Source organism: Neophocaena asiaeorientalis, unplaced genomic scaffold (genome assembly GCF_003031525.2).
Source record: "Neophocaena asiaeorientalis asiaeorientalis breed wild unplaced genomic scaffold, Neophocaena_asiaeorientalis_V1.1 scaffold648, whole genome shotgun sequence".
Classification (NCBI taxonomy): Eukaryota; Metazoa; Chordata; class Mammalia; order Artiodactyla; family Phocoenidae; genus Neophocaena; species Neophocaena asiaeorientalis.
The window spans coordinates 4,078,687-4,102,067 of record NW_020172781.1 but is presented as its reverse complement, the minus strand read 5'-3'; the positions used below and the strand labels follow the sequence as shown (position 1 = coordinate 4,102,067).

Genomic DNA, 23,381 nt, shown 5'->3' with positions numbered 1-23,381 from the left:
TAATGGAGGGTGAGAAATGGTGTGGCTAACCCAGTATTGTGCATAAATAATTTATATTAATTAGGTAATCATATACTTAAAGAAGTAGTACACAGATGAAATGTGTTGCTAACAAAAAATACAAGTTATTTAAAAAGTCTGCATCTTTGGGGAAGATGGCCCAGAGCCTCCTCTGAGTTATGGAAAGTTGGCCAGATCATTCCTGGGCAAATAGGTAATCGATAATCAATAGTCTTTAGGTTTTATCAGATAGCACCAGGGGGTGGGGGGGGATGGGGTGTGTGTGAAAGATGATGCAGTTTAACATACAGAGCTTCTTGGGTTTTGCATCTTACTTACGCTGTGCTTAGTTATGCCCTTCTTTCCGTGAGCAGACAACTGGGCAGAGTTAATGGAAGTCAACCACGATGACAAAGTGGTCACCACCGAACACTTTGACCTTTCCCAGGAAATGGAGCGCCTCACTCTGGACTTGATGAAGCCAAAAGGCAGGGAGGTTGAGAGGCGGCTCACAAGCCCAGTCATTAACACCAGCCTTGATACTAAAAACATTGCTTTTGAAAGGTATGGATTTAGGTTCTGCATTTTCACGTCTAATCCCTTTACTGCTATCTTTAGTGCCACGTATATATTAATTGGAAAGTATGGGTGGATTGGGATTTTTCTAATATGGTGTAAGAAACACTAGTGGGTTTTAAAGTTGATCTCTGCTCTAACCAAACAAACCACAGCTGACATCCTCCACCGTGTATCATTTTTATGGCACATTGGTTAAGTCTTGGAGAAATGTCTTCATGTTCTTTTATGGGCCCTTTTCTGATGGATTTTACTTGAATTTTATTTCTGTGTTTGGCAATCCACAAGACTCCCTAGTCCCAAATCATGGAGCTTTGAGTTTCCGAGGTAGAATGGGTCCAGTACTGAGTGTGGTTATACTGATATTAGTCAGTCAAATACACACTTATCATACAATTCAATGTGGTTCTCCCCCTCATCCACCTCCTGCTTCCCCATGAGGCCTAATAGTTTAGAGCAAAAGTCTGGAGGGGTTTCAGTTTTATTCCAGACTTTATCTGGAGAAACCTCTGGGGAGGTCTGTGCCTCGGTTAACCCAGGTGAGAACACCATTTCTGGGCCTCTGCCTGTGGGCAGAGCCGAGGCGGGGAGGGCCTTTGTAAGGGGGTGGAGGCTGTCATAGCTGTTGGCCTGAGTGCTTCTACCGTAGAACACACCGAACTGAGGGATTCTGTAAGAGCCCTGAGTGTTTGCCTAGGATGTCACATCCAGCTCTCTGTAAACCAAAGCAGCGGACGTAGCCTGAGCTGACATGGACACTATTCTTCTGGATTTAGGCTTTCTTTTCTCTTAATGAATATACTGACTGTTCTATCTTTTCTTTTTCTTCTTTGTTTCCAGTATAAAATTTATTAATAAAACTGAGAGTCTTCGGTTTAATCAAACATAAGGTTTAAGTGCCCCTTTCCCCTAATTTAGATCAAGCTGTGGAATTAGGGTATTTGTTGGTAGCAGAAGAGAAAATGCCAGGTATGCTGCTGCTTTGGGAGTGACACCCCCTGAGGCAGGGTCAGTCCCCTGTCGCCAGCCTCCTCGAGCCGGCCTCACCAGGTGACAGCCGCTGTCTTCCAGGGACAGCAAGGTTTAGGGACTGACCGTGGCTCTACCTGGAAGGGTCTCGGGAAAACATCTCCAGGCTTCAGCATTTGCCTCTGCAGGCCGGGAGGGCACGCCAGCCTAGGGCTCTGCTCATAAAGCTGGAAGACGGGGGAGCCGAGGGCTGGAGGAACCTGGCACCCTCGGCAGGGCTGCTAACTGTGCAGCTCTGAGCAAGCGGCCTCATCTTCAGGTTCCTGTTTTCCTCAGCTGAAAAGAAAAAAGGAGGCAATCTCGAGATGAAATCTCAGATGTCATGAGAGGAGCCACCGTTCCCCCTAGTTTAGCAGCAGAGTTGTAGCGTCATTGTTTGCTCTGAAGTGTAATTTACAGAGAATTGTGATGGTTACTGGCTGTTACCCAGCGGAGGGTAGACAGCCCCCCTTCCATTTGTACTGAGTTACATTTTGTATTCCTGTGGTCCCGGGGTTTTCAGATGGTTCAGGCTAACCCTCATTTTGCAAGCATCAGAGAGTTGCTGAGAGAGAATTTCTAGAAGGCACCTGCTGGTTTCGGTGGTGCTTGGAATGAAATAGGTGCTCAGTGAGCTTCTCGTGGTTCAAGCAAGGGCTTGGGCCCCTCTTGAGGGTGAGGTTTGCTGCTAGAAAAAGTGTGCTTGCCTGGTTCTTACCCGAGGTGTGAGCTGGTGTTCAGCTGATTAAATTTGGAAGATGTGGGCCTGTTAGGACAGTCTTCTTCACCCCTTTCTTTCTCCTAATCTTACTCTGAGCTTGATGTTTGCAAAGTAATACTTTTGTCCGAGTGAATTTTGAGCCTGCGGATATATACCCTCTGGTTGCAGTTTGGATTTGTCTCTCCTCTGAAAGGTTCTGCTCTGCCCACCTTAAACAGAGCATTCCCTGCCACCCTCAGAGCCTTTCTCCACATTGTGTGGCAGCCTCCGAGTCCCAGCATGTGCTAAGTGGCCTTTGGCATGGTGGTCTCAGTGGAGACGGGCAGAGGTGAAAATGGCAAAAGAGGAAGCTGGGTTTTCTCCTATCATTATCAGATGCCTCTGCATGTACAGTTAATCAAGGAGCCAAGGATTTATTAGAATCTTGGTTTTAAAATAGGATGTAGATGTTGAGTTTAATAACTAAGCTGTCAGAGAGTGGATGTGGGGAAGGAAATGGAGCAGCCAGGATTGCAGGTAGAGCAGATGTGGCTGAGTGAGGAGTGTGGCAGTTCCCAGGGAGAAAGTGCGGCTCTGATTTCTCAGCATCCACGAAGGACGAAGTGGAGCAGACCTAGTCATCCTTCAGTCCGAGTGCCAGAAAGCGATGATTTCCTGTGCCAAGATACCAAGTTCTTAGTGAAAGACAGGAACTGAGGATTGAACTGTTCACCCAAAGGAATATCTTGATTTTCATTGATCGCCGACTAAAAGGGGACTAAGGTTCATTAATGAGGCAGGTGCGGTCCCTAAATTTGTTTCTGGAATGTAAATTGGAGATAGCTAGCATGTGGTATCATCCTTTTAGGCGTCCTCTCTTTCCCTCCATCGGTCACATTGTGCCAACTGTGGATAACGAATAGTAAAGTAAGCTCTGGTCCCTCCTTTCTCTGATGGACTGTAATGCACACATAAAACTCCGCATACCCTGTCTGGACTAATTGCATTTACCAAATCTCATTAGAAGAAAAGCAAACTGTTTGGAAACACAACATGTAGATAACCGCCTCCCGGCCACCGTTCTGGAGCTTCCTGCACAGTGTCCTGCTTCACCCCGGGGTTGGAGCAGGAGGCAGGCAGTTGCCCGACACAGGCCCAAGTGCAGCAGTCACAGCGGAGCTGGGATGTGACGTCCTAGACAAAGGGGCAGTCTGGGCAGGGCTCCCCCGGGAGTGGGAGCATTTCCCAGGGTGAGCTGCTTTGAAAAAGAATCAGAGCCTCTTGGCCGCATTTGGCTCCTAAATGCATTTTTTTTCCAGGAGTATATTGAGTTGAGTAACTGGGTGTTTGGGCACTTTACCAATGCTACAGCTGCTGCTGAAGTGCTGGGCTGCTTTAAAAGCAGTTCCACAGAGCTGGACTCAATGGCTGGGCTGAAAAACTGCTTTTGATATTCTTTTCCCCCGCTGCACCAAACCTGATAACGCGCGCGAACTCCCAAGCCTTTCCGCAGGCACTAATGGCTTCTGCAAGCAGCTCTCCACAGTGATGAGTTCCTGCCTCACCCATGTTCTCCCAGGAGCAGGATGGTCTGTGCCTCACTGTTCTAAGAATTCCTGGATTGAGATACTGCTGCTTATGGGGATAGAGCCACTGACTCTATCGGTGCCCACGGCTGGGATGACTCAGATGAATGCTCTGGCCCAGAGTGGCGAGCCCTTGGACGCTGGTCATCTGCACTCACTTCTTGGGGACAGCTGTCCAATAAATGTCACCACCTTTGTTGCCTCTGCCGGCAGCTTTCGTAAAGAAGCCAAGAATGGAGGCTTTCTCTTGCCGGGGGTGAGGCAAATTGATTAATAACTGTGGGAGGGGGTGGGGGATGCTTGAGCCATCTGTCGTTAATAACATCCTTCTGTGGACAGTAGGACCCTAATTTCCAAGTGTCCTTCACTAACTTAAGCTGGGGGAAGAAACCTATAAAGGCTGCAGGGATAAATCTGAATGGCATATTGTACATGTGGAAATTTGTGGTGTTCACTTTTTATCAGAACTAAATCCGGATTCTGGGGCTGGAGGACAGATAAAGCAGAAGTTGTTAATGGTTACGAAGCAAAGGTAAAAGGAAACTCTTAAAATAAGATTTAACATAGCTATTTAGCTTCTATGCAAATGAGGAGTCTGTTCAGATTTTGTCATGCATCTGTGCCATGGAGGTGCTCTGGGGAATAAGTTCTGTCTAATGTGTCTCCTCCTTGGATTTATCTTATTTGACTTTCAGAAAATGGAATAGCATGTCCCAAGGAGGTCTCTAGTTATGGCAAAGAGAAACTATGTTGTAGAGAAATGAGTCCAGGTACCAGTTGTCCTGGTGGGAGTGACAATTCCTTTAATTCTTTAAAAAAAAAAAGAAAAAGAAAGGACTAGATTTAACATGCTTGTTCATCTTATTTTAATCACCTGAGTGGGTTTAAAAAATATATATTGTAAAGTAGCTTTCATGACTCTCCCAATATTTTTAGTCAGCCTAATTGTAACCAGTAGGCTTCCAGCCCACTTACCTGATGTCAGTGAATTTAGAAGATAGTTGTCATAGTGGAGACGACAGTTGCTCGAGTCATCTGGCACTGTGTCAGCTGGAAAGCTGTTTCCTGGCCTCTCGTTAGCCCTGCAGTGCAGCGGGGATTGATGGCTCACAATGGTGCTGCCAGCAGCTGCAGGGTCCTCTGGTGACCTCTGAGCAAAGAAAGCTTACATCACGCTCAGTGAGATGTACTTAGAAATAGTCCTTCCAGTGCTGGGTGTGTTTCCTGAATCTTTAGACGTTGGGAATCCACGTTTTGGCGTATAGTTAATTCTCTGTGAACTGTGATGTTTGATTTTCCGGACCCCAGTATTCTTCAATCAACCTTGAAAACAGAGCATTGACCCTGGCAGTTAAAATAATTTGAGGTCAATATACGGAATACCTTTTAAATAGTGGCTTGCTGGTTTTCTCTAAATCTTACCAGTGTAGAGAACCTTGTGTTCCTTCCTTTTTCCTTCTGTCCGATGGCTGTCTAAGTCGGTCTGAGTATAAGATTACCACAAATCAGTCCAAGTACACGATGCAGGTTTGGGCCCCTTAGTAGAAATCCAGCTGGGAGGCCTAAATTGCAGGGCCTTCTTTGAGAGTGTTTAGCAACGAGAAGGGCAAGTTGGAAAGTGCAGCCTGTCACCGTTAACTACTCAGGGGTAATTAAAAATGTCAGAGATGCAAAGTAGCTGCTGATGCATTTCTAAGTTGGTAGCTGTGTATTTTCTCTGAAGGGTTCTGATGAATGTTAACCATTTCTCATTTTTATTTTGCTGGGTTTTGTTTTGTTTTGGCTTCAGCATTCTTGCTCTTGCTATGCTTATTTGTTGAGTTTTGATTCCCCGTGTCACTGTTTCCTTTCACACATCTCTCTCAAGGTTTATACAGTGAACAATGTGAGTGTGATAACCAAAATACGGACAGAACATCTGACTGAGGAAGAAAAAAAGAGATACAAAGGTAATCTCTTCCCTTCTCTCTTTCTTTTAAAAATAAATTTATTTATTTTACTTATTTATTTGGCTGCGTTGGGTCTTTGTCGCTGTGTGCAGGCTTTCTCTAGTTGCAGTGAGCGGGGGGTTACTCTTCATTGCTGCGCGCGGGCTTCTCATTGCAGTGGCTTCTCTTGTTGCAGAGCACGGGCTCTAGGCGCGCGGGCTTCAGTAGTTGTGGCACATGGGCTCAGTAGCCGTGGCTCGTGGGCTCTAGAGAGCAGGCTCAGTAGTTGTGGCGCACGGGCTTAGTTGCTCCGCGGCATGTGGGATCTTCCCGGACCAGGGCTCAAACCCGTGTCCCCTGCATTGGCAGGTGGATTCTTAACCACTGCGCCACCAAGGACGTCCCCCTTCTCCCCCCTCTTTTTTTTTTTTTTAGTCTAGAGGAAGTCTTTGTTGCCTCTTTTAAATTTGGGGGTTAATGTGATTAGGTCATGCCAATCCAAATTTCCTTTTTATAAAATTTTCCTTAGTCTGACTCATTCTTGGAGGTCCTCCCCTGTGGTTGGCTCCACAGGGCTGTAATTAAAGCCATTCACAGGGCTTGTTTATGTGTTATGCAGGACAATTGTTGGATTCGGTTGAAAAAGTAGATAAGGATATTGGAGAATATTTATCACTGGAATGAGTGATTTAGTCCAAACTATCACGATGAAAGATTTGGACAGAACTTGGGCTCTGAGCCAAAACATAGCCAATACATGGCTGCCATATCCCAGCTGGCGCGAGGCCGGTTCGGGGCCGTGTGAAGTACCTACCTGCTGTGCCTTGGTCTCCTCAGCAGTGAAATGAGTGCTGCCAGACCTGCCTTAGAGTCATCGGGAGGATCAGATGAGCTATTACACGTAAACCTAGAGACTGGGGCTTGCAGCGTGCGGTGAGCATGTGGCCATTGTTAACTCACACCGCCTCTACCGTTCCCATTCGTCCAGTTTGACAGTTAAGGAAGCTGAGGCCTCCGACCAGCCAAGGTGCAGTTAGAATCCAGATCTGGCTCGTTCCTAAATCCAAACTTTTTCTACTATTCTGATTGAATTCTTATAACTATTGTTCATCTAGCTTAGAGATCCTAATAAAAAGTGTCCTAGAAAAAGTAAGTTAGGGGCTTCCCTGGTGGCGCAGTGATTAAGAATCTGCCTGCCAATGCAGGGGACACGGGTTTGATCCCTGGTCTGGGAAGATCCCACATGCCGCGGAGGAACTAAGCCCGTGTGCCACAACTACTGAGCCTGTGCTCTGAAGCCTGCGAGCCACAACTGCTGAGCCAGCATGCCACAACTACTGAAGCCTGTGTGCCTAGAGCCCAAGGTCCACAACAAGAGAAGCCACCCCAATGAGAAGCCCGTGCACTGCAATGGAGAGGAGCCCCCGCTCACCACAACTCGAGAAAGCCTGCACGCAGCAACAAAGACTCAACGCAGCCATAAATAAATAAATAAATATTTTTTAAAAAACGAAAACAAAAAAGGATAAGTTAGCTGATGGCTATTGGGGATGATTTTATTGGCCTGTCCATAGATGGATTTCCTAATGCATGATGGAGAAACATGAAGGTAGGATGAGAATCTTTTTCTGTAATCATAATTAAGGTATAATATTCGACATTCAACTTTTCCCTCCTCTGTAGCGGACAGGAACCCACTGGAGTCTTTGCTGGGGACTGTGGAACACCAATTTGGTGCTCAAGGGGTAAGTCGAAGTGTGAGCTTCCAGCACGGTTTAACAGGAGATGACTTTTCTCCGCTTGTGGTGGCATTTACTGAATCCTGAGCAGACCACTTGATTTGAACAGGCTAAAAAGTACTCCCCATCTGGAATCTGAGATATTCTTTTGGAAGAGAATAAGATGAGTGAGTCTTTGAAAATAAAGATTTTAGAGGCAGGTAGTGATTATAGAAATCAGGTGCTTTCTCTCCTGTTTTAAACTAGGCCCGCTCTGTAAAATGGAACTGAAAAAAGGATTCAGGACTTTATATTTTAATAGAGCACCTGAACAAACACTTTCTTTCTCAGTCCTCACAATAACCATATGCAATTGCTGCCGTGGAGGTCACTGTGGGTCAGAAAAGTGAAATTACCTTTCCAACGCCACAGGCTAAAGAAGGACAGAGCTGGAACCTGAACTCCAAATCTTCCAGATCCCATGTGCTTTCAGATATTTCTGTCTGTCGCTCTTTTTCCTTTCTATAATCAGGAGATAAAAGGAGAGTGGAGAAATGATTTGAAATGGAGAAATCCATTAGACTTGGTCATGTAGTTTGGTAATCTGTTTGTCAATTTTCTTGTTCTGTGCAGTTAACTTAATAAAAAAAAGTTAATGACTAGAACTTCCTGCTCTGTAGCTGGTTAACATGTCCACCTCAGAGGCTAGGTGCCCTAGGCCTCCACTTGTCAGCATCATTTGGCATTTCTGACTCCCCTGAGTTCTGGCTCGGCAGGACCTCACCACAGAGTGTGCCACCGCCAACAACCCCACAGCCATCACACCTGATGAGTACTTCAACGAAGAGTTTGATCTGAAGGACAGAGACATCGGAAGGCCGAAAGAGCTGACGATTAGAACACAAAAGTAAGAGAGACTCAGCAGCCGTTGTCAACGGATTCTTGATTGTTTCAGAAGTCGTGCTGTTTTCCAGTGTCATGTTCGGTCCTTCCTCTGTTCCCTTCCTTTAAAAATAATTTCAAATTACTGGAACTTCCCTGGCGGTCCTGTGGTTAAGACCCTTCCACTGCAGGGGGCACAGGTTTGATCCCTGGTCTGGGAACTAAGGTCCTACATCCTGCAAAAAAAAAAAAACAAAAAACCCCAAAACAAAAATTACTTTATCTGATGAAAGGTAACAGTAGATTGCCCATCTTATTATTCGACCTTCTCCAGATGGAATATAGATTGGATATAAGAATTCCTTATTTATTTTTTTAACTGCCAACAAGCTTCAGCTGATCAAATGAAATGGTTTCTACCAGCTACCAATTCTTCCTGCTTGCTATCGATTAAGGCTGTAGCGCAGGTCATTTCTCCTGTTTGCCCGATTTCAGGGTGATGCGAGTTCTTTGTGGCTCTAATCCCTTCCCAGCTTAGACGTAGGGGAGGTAAGGTGACTGGGAAGGCTGGGGCGTGGGGCATAAGGAAGCTGACGTTGTCTAGCCTACTGCGTAGAAGTAACGCATTCTCCCTGTCTGAGGGAGATGGCCTCAGTCTTTTCTCATCCAATCCGGCAGGTTTAAAGCAATGCTGTGGATGTGTGAGGAGTTTCCTCTGTCTCTCGTGGAGCAGGTCATCCCCATCATTGACCTGATGGCCCGAACTAGTGCGCATTTTGCCCGACTGAGAGACTTCATCAAACTGGAATTCCCACCTGGATTTCCTGTCAAAATAGGTACCGTTCAACAAACCACAGGAGCGCCCATAGGTTCTGCCCGTTTTTGTGGGAGACAGAGTGTGCTTCAGGGAATTGGAGCATCTGAGGCAAAAGAAGCAGACAGTAGACTTAATGGAGGAGGGCAGAGTTATCCTCTAGTTTAATTTGGTTTAAAGAAGTGTCATGATTCTTAGTTCATTTTGCATATTAACATTAGGCGATCCCTCCCCAGCCATCAGTTCTATTTACAGATGGTGCAAAAGGCATAAAAATGTGACACATTCATTGTTTTAATATGAAGCCTTACTTAAGTGAAACTTCAAATTAAACTTATTATTTGAGGAAGACAATTGACACTAAGATCCTTTGATACGTTAATATGTTTCTGGGCTTGAATTAGTCTGCGTGATACCACATATAATACATATTACTTGTGAGGAATTTACATTTTGGATAGTTGTATCCTGGCTCCTGTATCCTGTATCCACTTGAATCCTGGCTCGATCACTTACTGTGATCTAGGAGAAGTCGCTTAACCTCTCTGAATCTCAGTTTTCCCATCTGTATATTGGGAAGGGTGGTTATGATGATTAAATGAAATCATACTTATAAAAAGTACTTGGCATGGTACCAGCATAGTAAGCACTCAGTAAATGCTGGCTGTTATTCTTCTCAGTAAAGTTTATTTATAAAAGCTTTTATTTTATTAGAAATTCCCTTGTTTCATGTCTTAAATGCACGGATTACATTTGGAAATGTTAATGGCTGTAGCACTGCTGAAGAAACTGTATCTCAAAATGTGGAAGGGACCCCATCTGATTCAGGTAAAAAAAAAAAAAAGTGGGATTATGTGATTAAAAAAAACTCATACATTTAGTCATTATAGTAATTATTCAGTTTGAAATTAGAGTATCTTATGAGTAGATCTCTGTCTTGAATGAAAGAAAATTTTAGGTTTAGTTTCAATTAAGTGAAAAAAAGCTTGCAGAATATGTATGACCCCACTCGAATTAAAAAGACAGCCTGTTCTTAAAAAACAACTTTATTGAGGTGTAACGTGTATGTAATAAAATACTCCCATTTTAAATGTAACGGTTCAGTGCCTTTTGGCAAATGTATACACCCACGTAACCCCTACCACAGGCAAGATACAGAACATTTCCATCACCCCCCAAAATTTCCTCAGGCTCCTTTGCCATCAATCCAATTCAGATTTTGGATGCTATTGTAAATGGACTTACTTCTTAATTTTATTTTCCAGTTAACTCATTACTAGTATATCGAAATGTAATTGATTTTTTAAAAAAATTTTTATTGTGGTAAAATAGTGTTCTGTGTCTTAGGCCAGTTGAGGGATATATAGGCCTTTGTTTTATTATTTTTATTTTAAGTTTACGATATATCTTCTTTCATATATTTACTATATTTCATAGTAAAAAAGGAAAAAAACCCACATTGGTGTGATTGTGTGATATATACACATCACATTCCTCAAAGGACCCACAAGTAAACACTGGTTACCTCTGGAATTTGGAAATAGGAGACAGGGTGTAGGGAGGGAGATCTTCACTTTTCATTTTACAGTCTTCTGTATATTTTTTGTGTGACTATGCATTTTATTACTAAAAAAAAGTGAAGGCAAAAAGAAAAAAACAGTATTCCAGTACTTTCTCTGTCAAGATTATTCTTCCTTGAAATCTCTCTTACATAGTAGCCAACCTTGATTTTAATCATTTTAATTTTTTCATTTTTTAATTAAAAAAAAGTTTTATAAAAAGTTGAAGTGGAAATTTATTTTACTCACTCAGGCACTGTACTGTCACCTTTTGTGTCTCAGCTTCCACTCTCACAAACTTTGAGGTTGATCAATCTGTGTTTGAAATTCCTGAATCTTACCACGTTCAAGACAACGGCAGAAACGTGTATTTGCAGGATGAAGATTACGAGATAATGCAGTTTGCCATCCAGCAGAGCTTACTGGAGTCCAGAAGAAGCCAGGTGCATTTATCAGAATAAATGGTGGGGCTTGGAAGCTTGGCCTCGGTTTGGCCTCAGTCTTTGGCTAACCTGACAGACTTACTCTAAATGACAAGTTTGGCATATTCATGGTATTTACATGGGTTATTTTATATTTTATGTACCTGGTCTTTTATAAAAGCTTATGAGACCATCTGTATAGCCCCAGTCAGCATCATTCACAGGATAGAGCCTGACAGACTTGTCTTTTTCTTATACTCACTGATGTAGCTAATAATCTTCTATCTTTCGGAGCGTGCTCTATAACTTCTCAGTGGTGAAACAGTAAATTCTTGCTAGTTTATGCCATCATATTTTCCCTAGAATGTTATCTATGTGTCAGTAGTCTCATACAAAGGTATGTGGATTTTAATCCCAACTTCCTCCCCAATGAAGACCAGTCATTGCGTTGTGGTTGCTCAATAAGTGTGTGATGAAAAGGATGGTTGATTCGTTGTTAAAATTGTTTTTTACTCAGATGTTTCATTCTGTGGTAAGGGGCATAATCTCAAACTCTTGAGCACTAAGGAGAGAACAGACCAGCCTGAGAACAGTTGCCTCTTGTCTTCCTATGTGGTTCTTCCTCAAGGCCTCACTTTCCTGGGACCATCCAGGGCTTGAGGATAGTAACTCCTCTGTCCCCTCCCTCTGTGGCTTCCTGCTCTACTAGAGTGGGATCTGCTTCTCCCTCCACTGCCCTTTGGTGTGGTCCTGGGCTCCTGTTGTCCATTTGTTTGTTCATTGGTTTCTTCTGTCCTTCCATCGTTCATTCGGCAGATGTTTGCACAGTGCCTGCTTTGTGCCAGACTCTGTGCCAGGTGCTGGGAGTTCTTTAATGAAACAGCCCCAGCGCCTTGCCGTCATGGGGCCGCTAAGCTTTGAGAACGGTACCCACACTCCAGTGTCCCCCCAGCTGAGGTTTTTGGCATCCTGTGTTTTTCTGAAGTCTCAGCTTGGGTAACATGAGCCCCGCCTCCCATGGACCCGTTTTTAGAGCCATTCTGTTTTCTGAGGCTGCTGGGCCAAGGGCCAGACCCCAGGGCTGGCATGTTCCCCTTGAGAGAGGCTTCCCTCTCCTAGCCGTCACTGTCAATCCAGTATGCGTTTCCTTTTCCTGTTATAAGTGAGCTTATTTTTTTCCCCAATAGCTACTTAAACCTTGTCGGCCATAAATTTTGAGAAGAGGAGTAGCCAAAGATGACAAATAATGAGTTATGTATTCCAGTCTTGCTCTAGAAGAATTATCTGCTTTATTCATTGAAACTTTGCCTGAGGTTGAGTTGTTTTTAATAGATTGACAGCTACCACCTTCTCATACTTGATATCAAATCAAGCAGGGTAGTGGACCATATACTAGCTGACATTTGGGTGTCATTTTAGAGATAACCCCAGTCTCTATTAATTTTTCACACAGCTTTGTGGATAATGGACTTGTAAATATTCTTAATCTTGTTCTTGCTGCTTTCCTTTTGTTATCAGTACAACAGTTTATTCCTTCTAAGGGGTATTTGTGTCTGTCACATGTCTTTCCTAGGAGCTTTCAGGACCAGCTTCTAGTGGAGGGACTGGCCAGGCGCATACCTGTGACGCCCAGGATGAGAGGTGACTGATGTGACTCTTGATGATTGACCCGAGGTTGGCACAGGCGCTTAGGACACTCGACAGCGGGCCTGGCAAGAGAGACTTGATACAATGTCGGCTTTCTTGCTTCCTCTTGGGTCAATTCCTCATAAAAGCAGCTCTGAACTCTTGGGGGCTGAGCTTCCAGGAACTGGTGATAGAATTGCTGACCAGTTCACTAACCATTGCCGTGGGCAGAAAGGCACCCAGTAAATGTTTTCTGATCGGTCTGATCTTCTGCGAAGAACGTATGATCACAGAGGGTCTAGGTGCTGTCAGTGGGAAGTTTATACAATGTTAAGGATGGTGCCACTTTGGGGAAGGGCTACAGAGATGATTAGATTATTATTATTCTTTTTTTTTTGGCTGCACCACGTGGCTTGTGGGACCTTACTTCCCAGACCAAGGATCAAACCTGTGCCCTCAGCAATGAAAGCTTGGAGTCCTAACCACTGGACTGCCAGGGAATTCCCAGATTATCCGTTTTAAAAGGGGTTAAACTGGAAAGATTCATTTTACAAAGCATTTTCCTGTAGTCTGGGCACATATGAAAACCTGTTGAAGTTGGGTTTTGCTTTAAAATAGATCCAGGTTCAATTCCTAGCCCCATCACTTAGTGGCTGGGTGATCTCGGGCAGGTATGTACCTGCATCCAGCACCTACACCACCAGAGTTACATGGGATCGATGGCATCATATACAAGAGGGGATAGGAAGCGCCGGGCTCGGCGCACACTGGGTCCGCAGTTAAGAAATATGGCTGCTGCTGCTGCTGCTGCCACGATGACGATGTTAAAAGTTTCTCTGCCCCATGTCGTTCTCACGCAGGGCTGTCCAGGAGAGCCTCCCCTCCGGCTCTGAAGGCCTGTGCCCCGGCGCCTCCCGTGAGACCAGCCGTTTTGACAGCGACCTGCAGCTGGCCATGGAGCTCTCCGCCAAAGAGCTGGAGGAGCACGAGCTGCGGCTGCGGGAGGAGGAGGCGGAGCTGCAGCAGGTCTTACAGCTGTCGCTCACCGAGAAGTAGTCCTTCCTGCCTCCCGCCCGGAGGCTCTGTCCGCACACGGGCCCAGGGACTGCGCCTCACACGATGCAGCATCGGACCCTGCTTTCCACAGAGGTGCGGGGCCAGGGCCCCCCGGGGCCACCCGCGACGCTCCCCGGTGAACGGGCTGGCGGCCAGCGGCCCCATCTCCAGGCTTGAGGGGAGGAGAGCGTCCTCACTTTCCATAGCTGTACTGGCTTGCAGGTCATGTTTTTACTACCAGCTTTAGATAAAAACCCAATCCCTAATCCCACCCCGCAGGTTTGTACATTAATTTTTATCAAGGAGTGATAACAAAACAAGTTCTTGCGGAGTCAGGGTGCTTTTATATACGAGAGCAGCAGCCTTTGCAGAGTGTGGTGTATGAGAACTTGGGAGACACTTCTGTACAGTTCACCAAAGAAATGGATTATTTGTGCCCTTCTGCTTTTCTATTTTTACCTTTCTACAGGGTTTCTAGGGCACTGTCACTGTTCTACTCCGTCCCCACCTTATTCCACTCCTTCCACACCCAGCTAGAGAGGAGATAAGTACAGGATCTATTTTATTTTAGGGTTAACTATTTGCATCAAATTAAGATATACAGATGCCAACAGATGTTGCCTTAGCCTTAAAAATTACTAATGGTTTCAAACCACCTCACTCCACTTTGAGGGATCTGATTTGAATTTGTAAAGGCAGTTCCTTTGAGAGCAGGATCCTCCAGGCTAAATCCAAGGCAGCTAATCCTGGCCCTGAAGGAGCTGCTAGGAGAGCCCGAGGCTTGTTACTGAAGTGGGCAGGCTGACCAAAGGATCACCAAACCAGGGGTGTGTTCCAGGCCTTCTCTGGTGAAGGGTCTCCATGCAGAGGCCTAGGAAGACCTCACTACGTGCCCTGGGCGCACCTGAGAGGAAGGGGTGGGCTTGAAACTAGAAAGGGAGCTACAAACGGAACTCAGTGGCTCTGTATTCAAAAGGGAAAATGATGATTCTACGTTACTTTTTAGAGTTCAAATCAACATCTTTCTGGATGAATGTATTTTTTAACAGAATCTTTTTATTATTTTTAAAAGATATAAAAACGACTGCTCCCATCAGTAGCAATACAAGGTTATACATTTTAACCAGATTTTCTCAGGCCTTTTTTGGATACCCTTAGTAGTTAACTATTTTGTCTAACTCTTCTGTAAATAACCACCGCACAACATAGAGAACCTGGGGAATACGGCCGAGGGCACCCTCACTCCAGCCCGGCCCATGGATTCATTCCTACAGGCTGCACTGAAATCACCTAGTAACAATATCCTCCTCCTCTGTTTTGCGTCCATTTCCTGTCTGTTGCGCTGCTTTGGGGACCGGAAGGGAAACGGGAACTACCGCTCCATTTAACGGCTGTATATACAGTTAGCGTTGCCAATGAAACGTTCCCAAAGAATTGTGCTTTTGATTCCATATGACCATCTGCCTTTCCTTTCATGGTCTGACCAAAATTCCTTCTCTGCACACGAGGCCAGTATATGCAGCATCATGTTTGTTTCAGATACACAGTTAGCATTTTGTTTACTTGGCGTTTACCTTGAGCCAAGATACGTCTTGGGAATGGCTGCAGTTAGGCCCCATCGTTTACTCACTAAGGTGAACAGAGGTAATCTCTGTTTGCATTCCATTGTTCTGCTTCCCCATGTCTTTGACTTTCTCCCCAGGAGGTCAGTTAACAAGGGACTGAACTTTGTGTCACTGTCACAGCAGTTTTCGATATGTGTTCACTCTTAAAATACAAATAAAGACTGCTTCCTTAGAGGGTGCAGGGTGCTCGTACAATATTCTAGACAGCCTTTGAGTCTTTTTTCTCTTCACGTTTTTCTAGTCCCTTCCTGTTATGTATGTCACTGGAACATTAGAATTCCTCCCAGTCCTCGCTTGTGCGTGACAAAGGTGGCACTGTCCTCTCAGCGTCCTGCCCAAGTCACACGGTCCACACACGCCCGCACGCTAGTCCTTTCAAATGGAAACTCCAAAGCCAGCATTGGGCCGCTCTGAGTACCTCTGCAGCCCTGGAGAGGGACTGTCTCTTGTGGAGTGCTGGAAGCCAAGCCAACATTAGATCTCTCTAATCTCAGTAAATCTGCTCTCTCCTTTCTTGGAAGTTCAGGTGATGATTCAGCCTCCTGGACTTGCCGTACACCTGAATATGTTGGTAATAAAACAAAAAAGGCAGTGACCAGTAAAAAAGGTTTGGGTTCCGGAAATGAGGCCTTGGTATTTCCAGAAGTGGTGAAGGATCTGCTTTGCTTTTTGGGGTGGGGTGGGGTGGGCGGAAAGTAAGCAATATTTTGAGCATTGTGAAAACTGCTAACTCTTCTTAGGTCAAGACAAGCCATACCTACGGCTTATTTCATTAAACTAACAGTTTCTAACTTTATCTTCAGGGTTTATTAAAGCTTGGGTGGACCATTACCAGCAGTAAACTTTCATCGAGCAACTTCCACACGTAAGACAGTGCTGGGAATTAAGTACAGTCCTCCCTCACTGTCTGCAGAGGCGTGTTTCCGGGATGCCCCATGGATACCAAAACCCTGTGGATGCTCAAGTCCCTTATAAAGTGGCATGGTATTTGCATATAACTTACTGTATCCTCCTGAATATTTTAAATCATCTCTAGATCACATACCTGATACAATGTAAATTATATAAATAGACATAAATACAATGTAAATGCTAATGTAAATAGTTGCTGGTGTGAGGCAAATTCAAGTTTTGCTTTTCAGAACCTTCTGGAATGTTTTTTCCCCCAATATTTTTAATCTGTGGTTGGGTGAATCCACGGATGTGGTATACAGAGGGCTGACTGGGTAACAAAGTTCCGAAGATACACAAACAAGCTCATCACACCATGCTGGATAAGAGGCGTCAGGGCAAAGTCTGCTCTAAATAATGACAGGAAAGAGACCATAACCACCAGCTTGGTCCCAGTTTCCTCCTGAACACAGATGACGTCAAAGATGATGAGTTGGACTATAGCAACTTCAAATGGCTGCAGTGCCATGAATGATGGAGTTCAAAGTCCAAGCTAGGCCCATGTCTAGAAATGAGTGTGGCTATAAGATTGAGATCCTGTGGGAAAAACTGTAATCCACTAATAAGACTCCAAGCCCCTACTCTCAAGCAGCACCTGCAGACTTCTTAATCTCAACTTAAAAGAAAGTTAAGATAGTGTTTGCTAAAATAACTTGTTTTTATGATTGGTGTAAATTAGTCAGATGTGTTTGTTAGGGGACTTGTTACAGTTCAGTTTAGGAAAACTAGGGTTCAGCCACTGCCCCTCTGCACTCCTGAAGATGAAGATCAGGAGAATAATTCCACTTGAAAATAGCAATTGGTCAACCTCTGGTGCATAAAAGTTTTCAGTTTATTGCTCTCTCGCTCCTGGAATTGATGTTGTCATCTTTACTCATTTCTCTGAAATAAGCCTTTTTCTACAAAGGTTATTCTTTGTCCTACTTTTGACTGAAATCTCATACTTAACAGACGGTAACACGGGGATGATGATGCAGGCTGGGTTTTGGATCTGTATGTGGAATAACTATTGTTTCAGAAAACTGAACATGATCCAGTTACCTGGCTGGTGATTACTGGGCAAACGGCAGGTCACAAGGTTTATGGGCCTGACAAGTTTTTACCGTTTCCTTTTAAAATTCTAAAAATGGCAGTAAGTTTTTAGGCAGATATCAAAACATGGCATCCCAGATGAGGCGGGGATGTGGGCTCCTGGGACTTAACTCTGTCCGTGCCAGAGTCTCAGAATCCCAGTCATTCCTCCCTCCAGTCAATAAACACGGGCTTCCAAGGCACAGGCCAACTGTGGTGACCCCACCTCCATCTGAGTTACTTTTCACATCATTTGATCCTCACTATAATAAAGAAAGATAAAGTGTGTATATCACTGTTTCACAGATGAGAAAACTGAAGCTCTAGAGAAGTTAAGCCTGTTTATAACTGGAGCTGGGACAAGAATCCAGGTCTTCTGGCCCCTGGCCCAGCCTGAGAGATTACTTACAGTCAGTTTTCTGAAATAATCAATAGTTTGCCTTGGGGCAGTAGTGTTATTTCACATATTAATTTAAAATTCCACTTCAGTGCCTCAAGAGATTAAATCAGATTCAAGTGTGTGCACACACGCACACACACCCCTACCTGCATTTTAAATGCTTGGAAAATAATTACTAGGAATAAAACAGCACATAAGATTTTACTTTAGTTTTAATGGACATTTTGCTCAAAAGCACGTTTCAGTGACTCAGTGTTAGGGTTACAAACAAAATCCTTGTCAGTTACTGTATCCCACATCAGTTATTTCACATTAAGTGCCGGTTGTTAAAAAAAAAATCAGTGCTGTGCTTGAATGGAGCACAAACAAGATAAACATTTTAATTTAACAACAAAGTTAAACCCAGCACCCTTAAAATAAAATAAATACTGTATGTACGAAAGTATTTCCATGGGGGAAAATTCCAGTTCACCAACAGTGCAAGTGAATAGCAGCATTTTCAAAGTTGAAATTAAACTATGTAAACACACACCCACCCGCCACGGTGAACACGCACTTCTGTAGCCCCTCCCCACCCAGGGCGGAAAAGAGGTCCTGCTGAGTCTCTTTTAGATTCTGAATCAGAAAAGCTGCCCTGACTTCTAGGCCAAGGGCTGGGAAGACTTTTAAGTGCAGGACAAGGAGATAAACGTGTTTGAATGGGACCAATTCTTTTTCAGATGCGCCAAGTGCTAACACTTCCAGCCACCCCCAGTGCCTCCCAGCCCAAGGGTGCCCGTGGTCACAGGCCTAGCTGGTGTGACCCCAACTTCAGTGGGGGCGTCTGAGTGCAGAGCTCCGTGCAGAGTGAGGAGTGGCAGCCTGTGTTCCCCACAGCTGACATTGCTTTGCAAACGGGGCATCTAGGCCAACTCGGGATAATTAAAAACATTTGGGATTCTTAACCCATTGTGACCAAATGGTTCTTAAGCAGGGAATGTCTACATGTTAAGTCTTACTCTTCTTAATATTTTCAAGCATTAATGATTATTCCTTTCCAGTGTGGATTTTACATCACTCACAAAGTCATGTTTTCTTTCTCGTGAACATTCCAACTTTACACTGAACCTTGGAGCTTCAGGTCTTACTTTCAACAGGTACAGCCAGATATAAAAAGAAACACTGAGAAGCAGGCTTAAGTGGCCAAATACTTGCATTACAGTGTTAGGATAAGATAATGGCTAGATGTTTTTTCTAAAGCATTTACCAACTGTCCAGACCGATGATCGTTTCCAAGCAGTTAAGTTCTGATTCCACCTTCTCCACTGACCCATGTGCAACGCGACTTATTCTGCTCCCAAAGGCTCGTGGGAGGGCTGGCTTGGCCATCACCGGCGCCGAATGGGCTTGTAGACGCAAAATGCCATAAGGATCACGGTCACCAGCAGGATGCTGAAAATAGTTCCCATCAACACTGCAAAAGGAAAACAGGTTACCTCCTAACGGCAGCTTCAGGTTCTGTAAGTTGTCCACTGACAACGATTTGCCAAATGCCACTTGGTGCCAGGCACTGTGCCAGGTGTGGGGGAAGCAGCCATGACAGACCCTCTCTGGGCGTGTCGCCATGCACGTGAGGAGAGAACGTAAATGACAGCATTTCACACAGCTTTTAAGTGCCATGAGGAAGACGGTAATGTGAGAGTGCTGGGAGTGGTGATGGAGGAAGCAAGTGAGGAGGGGACAAACCGGGGCCTTAATGGGAGGAAGGAGCCGGCCATGTGGAGATCTGCATGTCCAAGGATCAGCTAATGAAAGCACCTGAGGCCAGAACAAGCCAGAAAGTCAATGAACAGGAAGGAGGCGAGTGTGGCTGTGAGGAAGGAGTGAAGGAAGAAAGGCGGGGAATGAAGCCAGAGAGGAAGGCTGGAGCCAGTTCATGCAGAGCCTTGTAGACCATGAAGGAAACATGGATTTTATTCTAAGTTTAAAGACAGGGTTGTAGGCAAAGAGTGACATGATCTGATTTAGTCGGGAAATAAGATCCCTCTGGGACTTCCCTGGTGGTCCAGTGGTTAAGAATCCGCCTTCCAATGCAGGGGACGCGAGTTCAATCCCCGGTCAGGGAACTAAGATCTCATGTGCCGCAAGGCAACTAAGCCAGTGCACTCTAGGGCCTGCATGCCACAACTACTGAGCCTATGTGCTGCAACTACTGAAGCCCACGTGCCTAGAGCCTCCTCAACAAGAGAAGCCACCACGATGAGAAGCCCACGCACCGAAATGAAGAGTAGCCCCTGCCCGCCACAACTAGAGAAAACCTGCACGCAGCAACGAAGACCCGATGGAGCCAAAAATAAAATAAAAAGGTCTCTGTTAAACATGACTTACATGAGTTAGATGTCATATCTCAAAATAGCCCTTGTTACCTAAATACCTGCCCTAATTTTTTTTTAACAAACTTATTTATTTTAATAAATAAGTTGCTTTGCATCGGCAGGCGGACTCTCAACCACTATGCCACGAGGGAAGCCCCTGCCCGAATTTTTAAAGTTCAGAATTCCATGAGTTTCTATGGCTCTGACTACAATTGGACCTAAAGCTGTCTTATTCCATTTAAACCAATTTTTTTGCGTTTTGGAAAGGCTCTAAAAAAAACAAAACAAAAACAAAAACCTCCAAAGCAGGAATGCAGGGGACTAGAATTGGAGAATGGAAGTCTTCTTAAAAAATACAAAAAATGAGCTTAAAACCAAGAGTTGTTAGGTACACGATATCCACTGGAATAGCTATACTTTTGGGCCTTGATCTCCCACTCTTTATCATTATCTTTTCTCCCTCCCTTTAGTTGCCTGAATGGCAGGCCCTGGCAGAACGGTTAAGACTACTTAGGTCCTTCCTTATGGTCACTTCCCCTTTTCGAGCCTCATTCTCTACCCTATAACATGGGGCAAATGAAACCCATCTCACAAGGCCTAAATATCAATGTCATTAAAATAGTGAATTTCAAGTGAAATGTTTTTGTAGTGTTTTGGAACTATTCTAATACTGCATTTTTTTTAAAGATTGAGTTAACACTGTCACATGGAATCTATTGTTTTAAGTATAATAATTAAAGTGGCCAGCGTATTCTAAAAGAATCCGAAAATCTTAGCCTTGGAAGGGTCCCAAAAGACATTTGATCCAGCTTTTCACTGCATGTGAACATTTTTTCTACAATATTCCTGGCAGTTCCAACTCTTACTTGGAATACTTCTGTGACATTTGTTTGTCAACCAACCAAAATATTGGAAAATTAGAAAAGCATATCCACATCATTACTGTTTTATCTGTCAACTGTATCTTATTCAAATAAATCTCATTTTAGAGCTCAAAAAATTTTTCATATTTTATATGAAAAGCGCTCAACACAGTGCCGGACAGATAATAAGTGCATGATAAATGAAAGCCATTATTACCACCAAGACAGGCAGTGCAGTACAGTGGTCAAGAACGCAGGGTTTGGGGTTAGACTGTCTGGGTTCCTGTCTACACTTATAGGCTACGTGACCTTACAGAAGTTACAGTCTCTCTGTGTCTGTTTCCTCTTCTTCAAAAATGGAGATAAAAATACCCACTGCACAGAATGGTCTAGGGCAGTGTTTCTCAAACAAAGCTGTGGTAAAGGACTAGTTTTTGTAACTTTTAGTCTGTCCCAGGCCACTACCTAGCCCTACTGTGTATGACTAATTAGCAGCTCCCTCTACCTAGAAAGCATTCCAGGTTAGGGACCTAGAAGTGGTTTCGAGTTGCTTGGATGTTGCAACAATGTCAAACCGTTAAATTTCTAAACAATCTCAATTGCTGTAAGACATCTCTTTGCAGATAACAAATAGTTTGCAGACTTCACTGCTCTGCCACCACACTTTGAATAGTACTGTTTTCAACCAGCGGGATTTTGCCCCAGTGGCAAAATCCATTTGGCAAATGTCGAGAGACATTTTGATTATCTGGACCGGGAGTGGGGTGTGCTACTGGCATCTAGTGGGTAAAGGCTGGGGACACTGTTAAACATCTTACAGTGCTCACAACAGTGTGTGCTCACAATAGTATGTTCCCCACCCCCTAACAAAGAATCATCTGGTCCAGTATATCAGTAGTACCTAGGCTGAGAAATCCTGTTCTGAAGGATTAAGCAGGATAATGTATAGAAACCACTTAGCAGAGTGCTACGGACACAGTAAGTGGTCAATACATGACAGACAATGAGTTCATGGAGAGTCAAGGTAATCCAGAAACAATACTATGTAGCAGCTTTGCAGATATACAGACATACCAATGACGTTCAGCGCAAAGAAAGGACTTTGGCAGAACAAGATTCAGAGTTATTGTGAAGTTTGCCAAGCTTTAAGCTCCAGGGCCCCTTCCAAAGCCATGTACGCCCATATGTACGTATGTATGTGTGTATATATATGTGCATGCTGATGACATCCTCCCAAAAGGTATGCTTCAAGCCCCACAAAACTTAGGTTCTCCTACTGGCCTCCACCACTTCCTAGCTGTGTAACCTTGGACAAAGAACTTCACCTCTCTGAGTTTCACTTCCCTTATCTGTAAACAGGGCTGAAAACCGTACCTTTCTGATTAACTTACTGTGAGGCTGAAATAAACTCACGTACACAAAATGCTTAGTACAACACGGTATACAGGAAATGCTCGACAAATGCCAGTTATCATTATGACTATGACTATTAGTTCCATTAGAAAAGAAGAGGGGATGGGGTACATATCATACGCCGTATTGCCTAGCTTGGGCCCACACAGCCATAGAGGAGGGGACCCAGATTGTGACCCCGGTCATTCATGCAACCAGCATGTATCAAGCCCACCAAGGACCAGGCCTTCCGCTGAACCGCAGCTCAGGCCTCTGTCCCAGGCCTTCGGAGAGAGAGGGTCGCACCTGCACCGCCTGCCCCCACACGGCCCCCGCCGTCCACCCGCGCGTGCGAAGCTCCGGCTGCCTGGAACTGCAAAAGCGCAGACCCGACCCCGCCGCCCGCTCGCCCACGGCCGCTCACCCAGGTTCTGCCCACGCAGCACCGCATACGGCCGGCTCCGCTCTGGCGGCTCCACGGGGCTCGGGGCCTCCGCCTGACCCAGCAGGAGGCTGCACAGACCGAGGCAAATCCACCGCCAACCCGGACGCAACATCTTCTCTACCCAGCAGTGGAGAGCGACCCACTTCCGTCGGAAGCCCCGCCCCGGTTACCTCTCGCGCACCGCCTTCCGTCGCACCGGGCGCGCGTCGTTGCCAGGGTAACTGTACGTCCCGGCCAGAGTTAGGCCCTCACCAAGCTTCCTCCCGGATCCACGTTCCTCCAAGACCAACGTTTCCGCCCGGGCCAATTTTCAGGGGGATCACCGTTCCGTCCCGGCAACGTCCACCTCGATCCCAGTTCCGTCCTGAACAAAGTTTCCCTCTTTCTTAGAGTTCTAGGCGGGCC

General features: G+C 45.0%; 1 protein-coding gene and 1 long non-coding RNA gene across 2 annotated transcripts in view; one reads left to right on the top strand and one right to left on the bottom strand.

Annotated features, from left to right (window-relative positions):
* ANKRD13A (ankyrin repeat domain 13A) overlaps positions 1 to 15,697 on the top strand; it is a 35,727-nt gene extending 20,030 nt beyond the window's left edge. Inside the window, exons 6-15 of the mRNA XM_024741447.1 lie at positions 375 to 564; positions 4,336 to 4,402; positions 5,738 to 5,819; positions 7,482 to 7,543; positions 8,293 to 8,423; positions 9,077 to 9,234; positions 9,927 to 10,040; positions 11,054 to 11,214; positions 12,767 to 12,834; positions 13,680 to 15,697. Of these exons, the coding sequence (XP_024597215.1) occupies positions 375 to 564; positions 4,336 to 4,402; positions 5,738 to 5,819; positions 7,482 to 7,543; positions 8,293 to 8,423; positions 9,077 to 9,234; positions 9,927 to 10,040; positions 11,054 to 11,214; positions 12,767 to 12,834; positions 13,680 to 13,875 (1,229 nt within the window). The 3' untranslated portion in view covers positions 13,876 to 15,697. The remainder of the gene's footprint in view (positions 1 to 374; positions 565 to 4,335; positions 4,403 to 5,737; positions 5,820 to 7,481; positions 7,544 to 8,292; positions 8,424 to 9,076; positions 9,235 to 9,926; positions 10,041 to 11,053; positions 11,215 to 12,766; positions 12,835 to 13,679) is intronic.
* Positions 15,698 to 18,116: 2,419 nt separating this feature from the next.
* LOC112397374 (uncharacterized) lies at positions 18,117 to 23,103 on the bottom strand. The gene is made up of 2 exons (XR_003002791.1): positions 22,956 to 23,103; positions 18,117 to 19,375 (listed from the first exon to the last, which is right to left on the bottom strand). It is a non-coding gene; the product is annotated as an uncharacterized LOC112397374 (long non-coding RNA).
* Between the last annotated feature and the right edge of the window lie 278 nt (positions 23,104 to 23,381).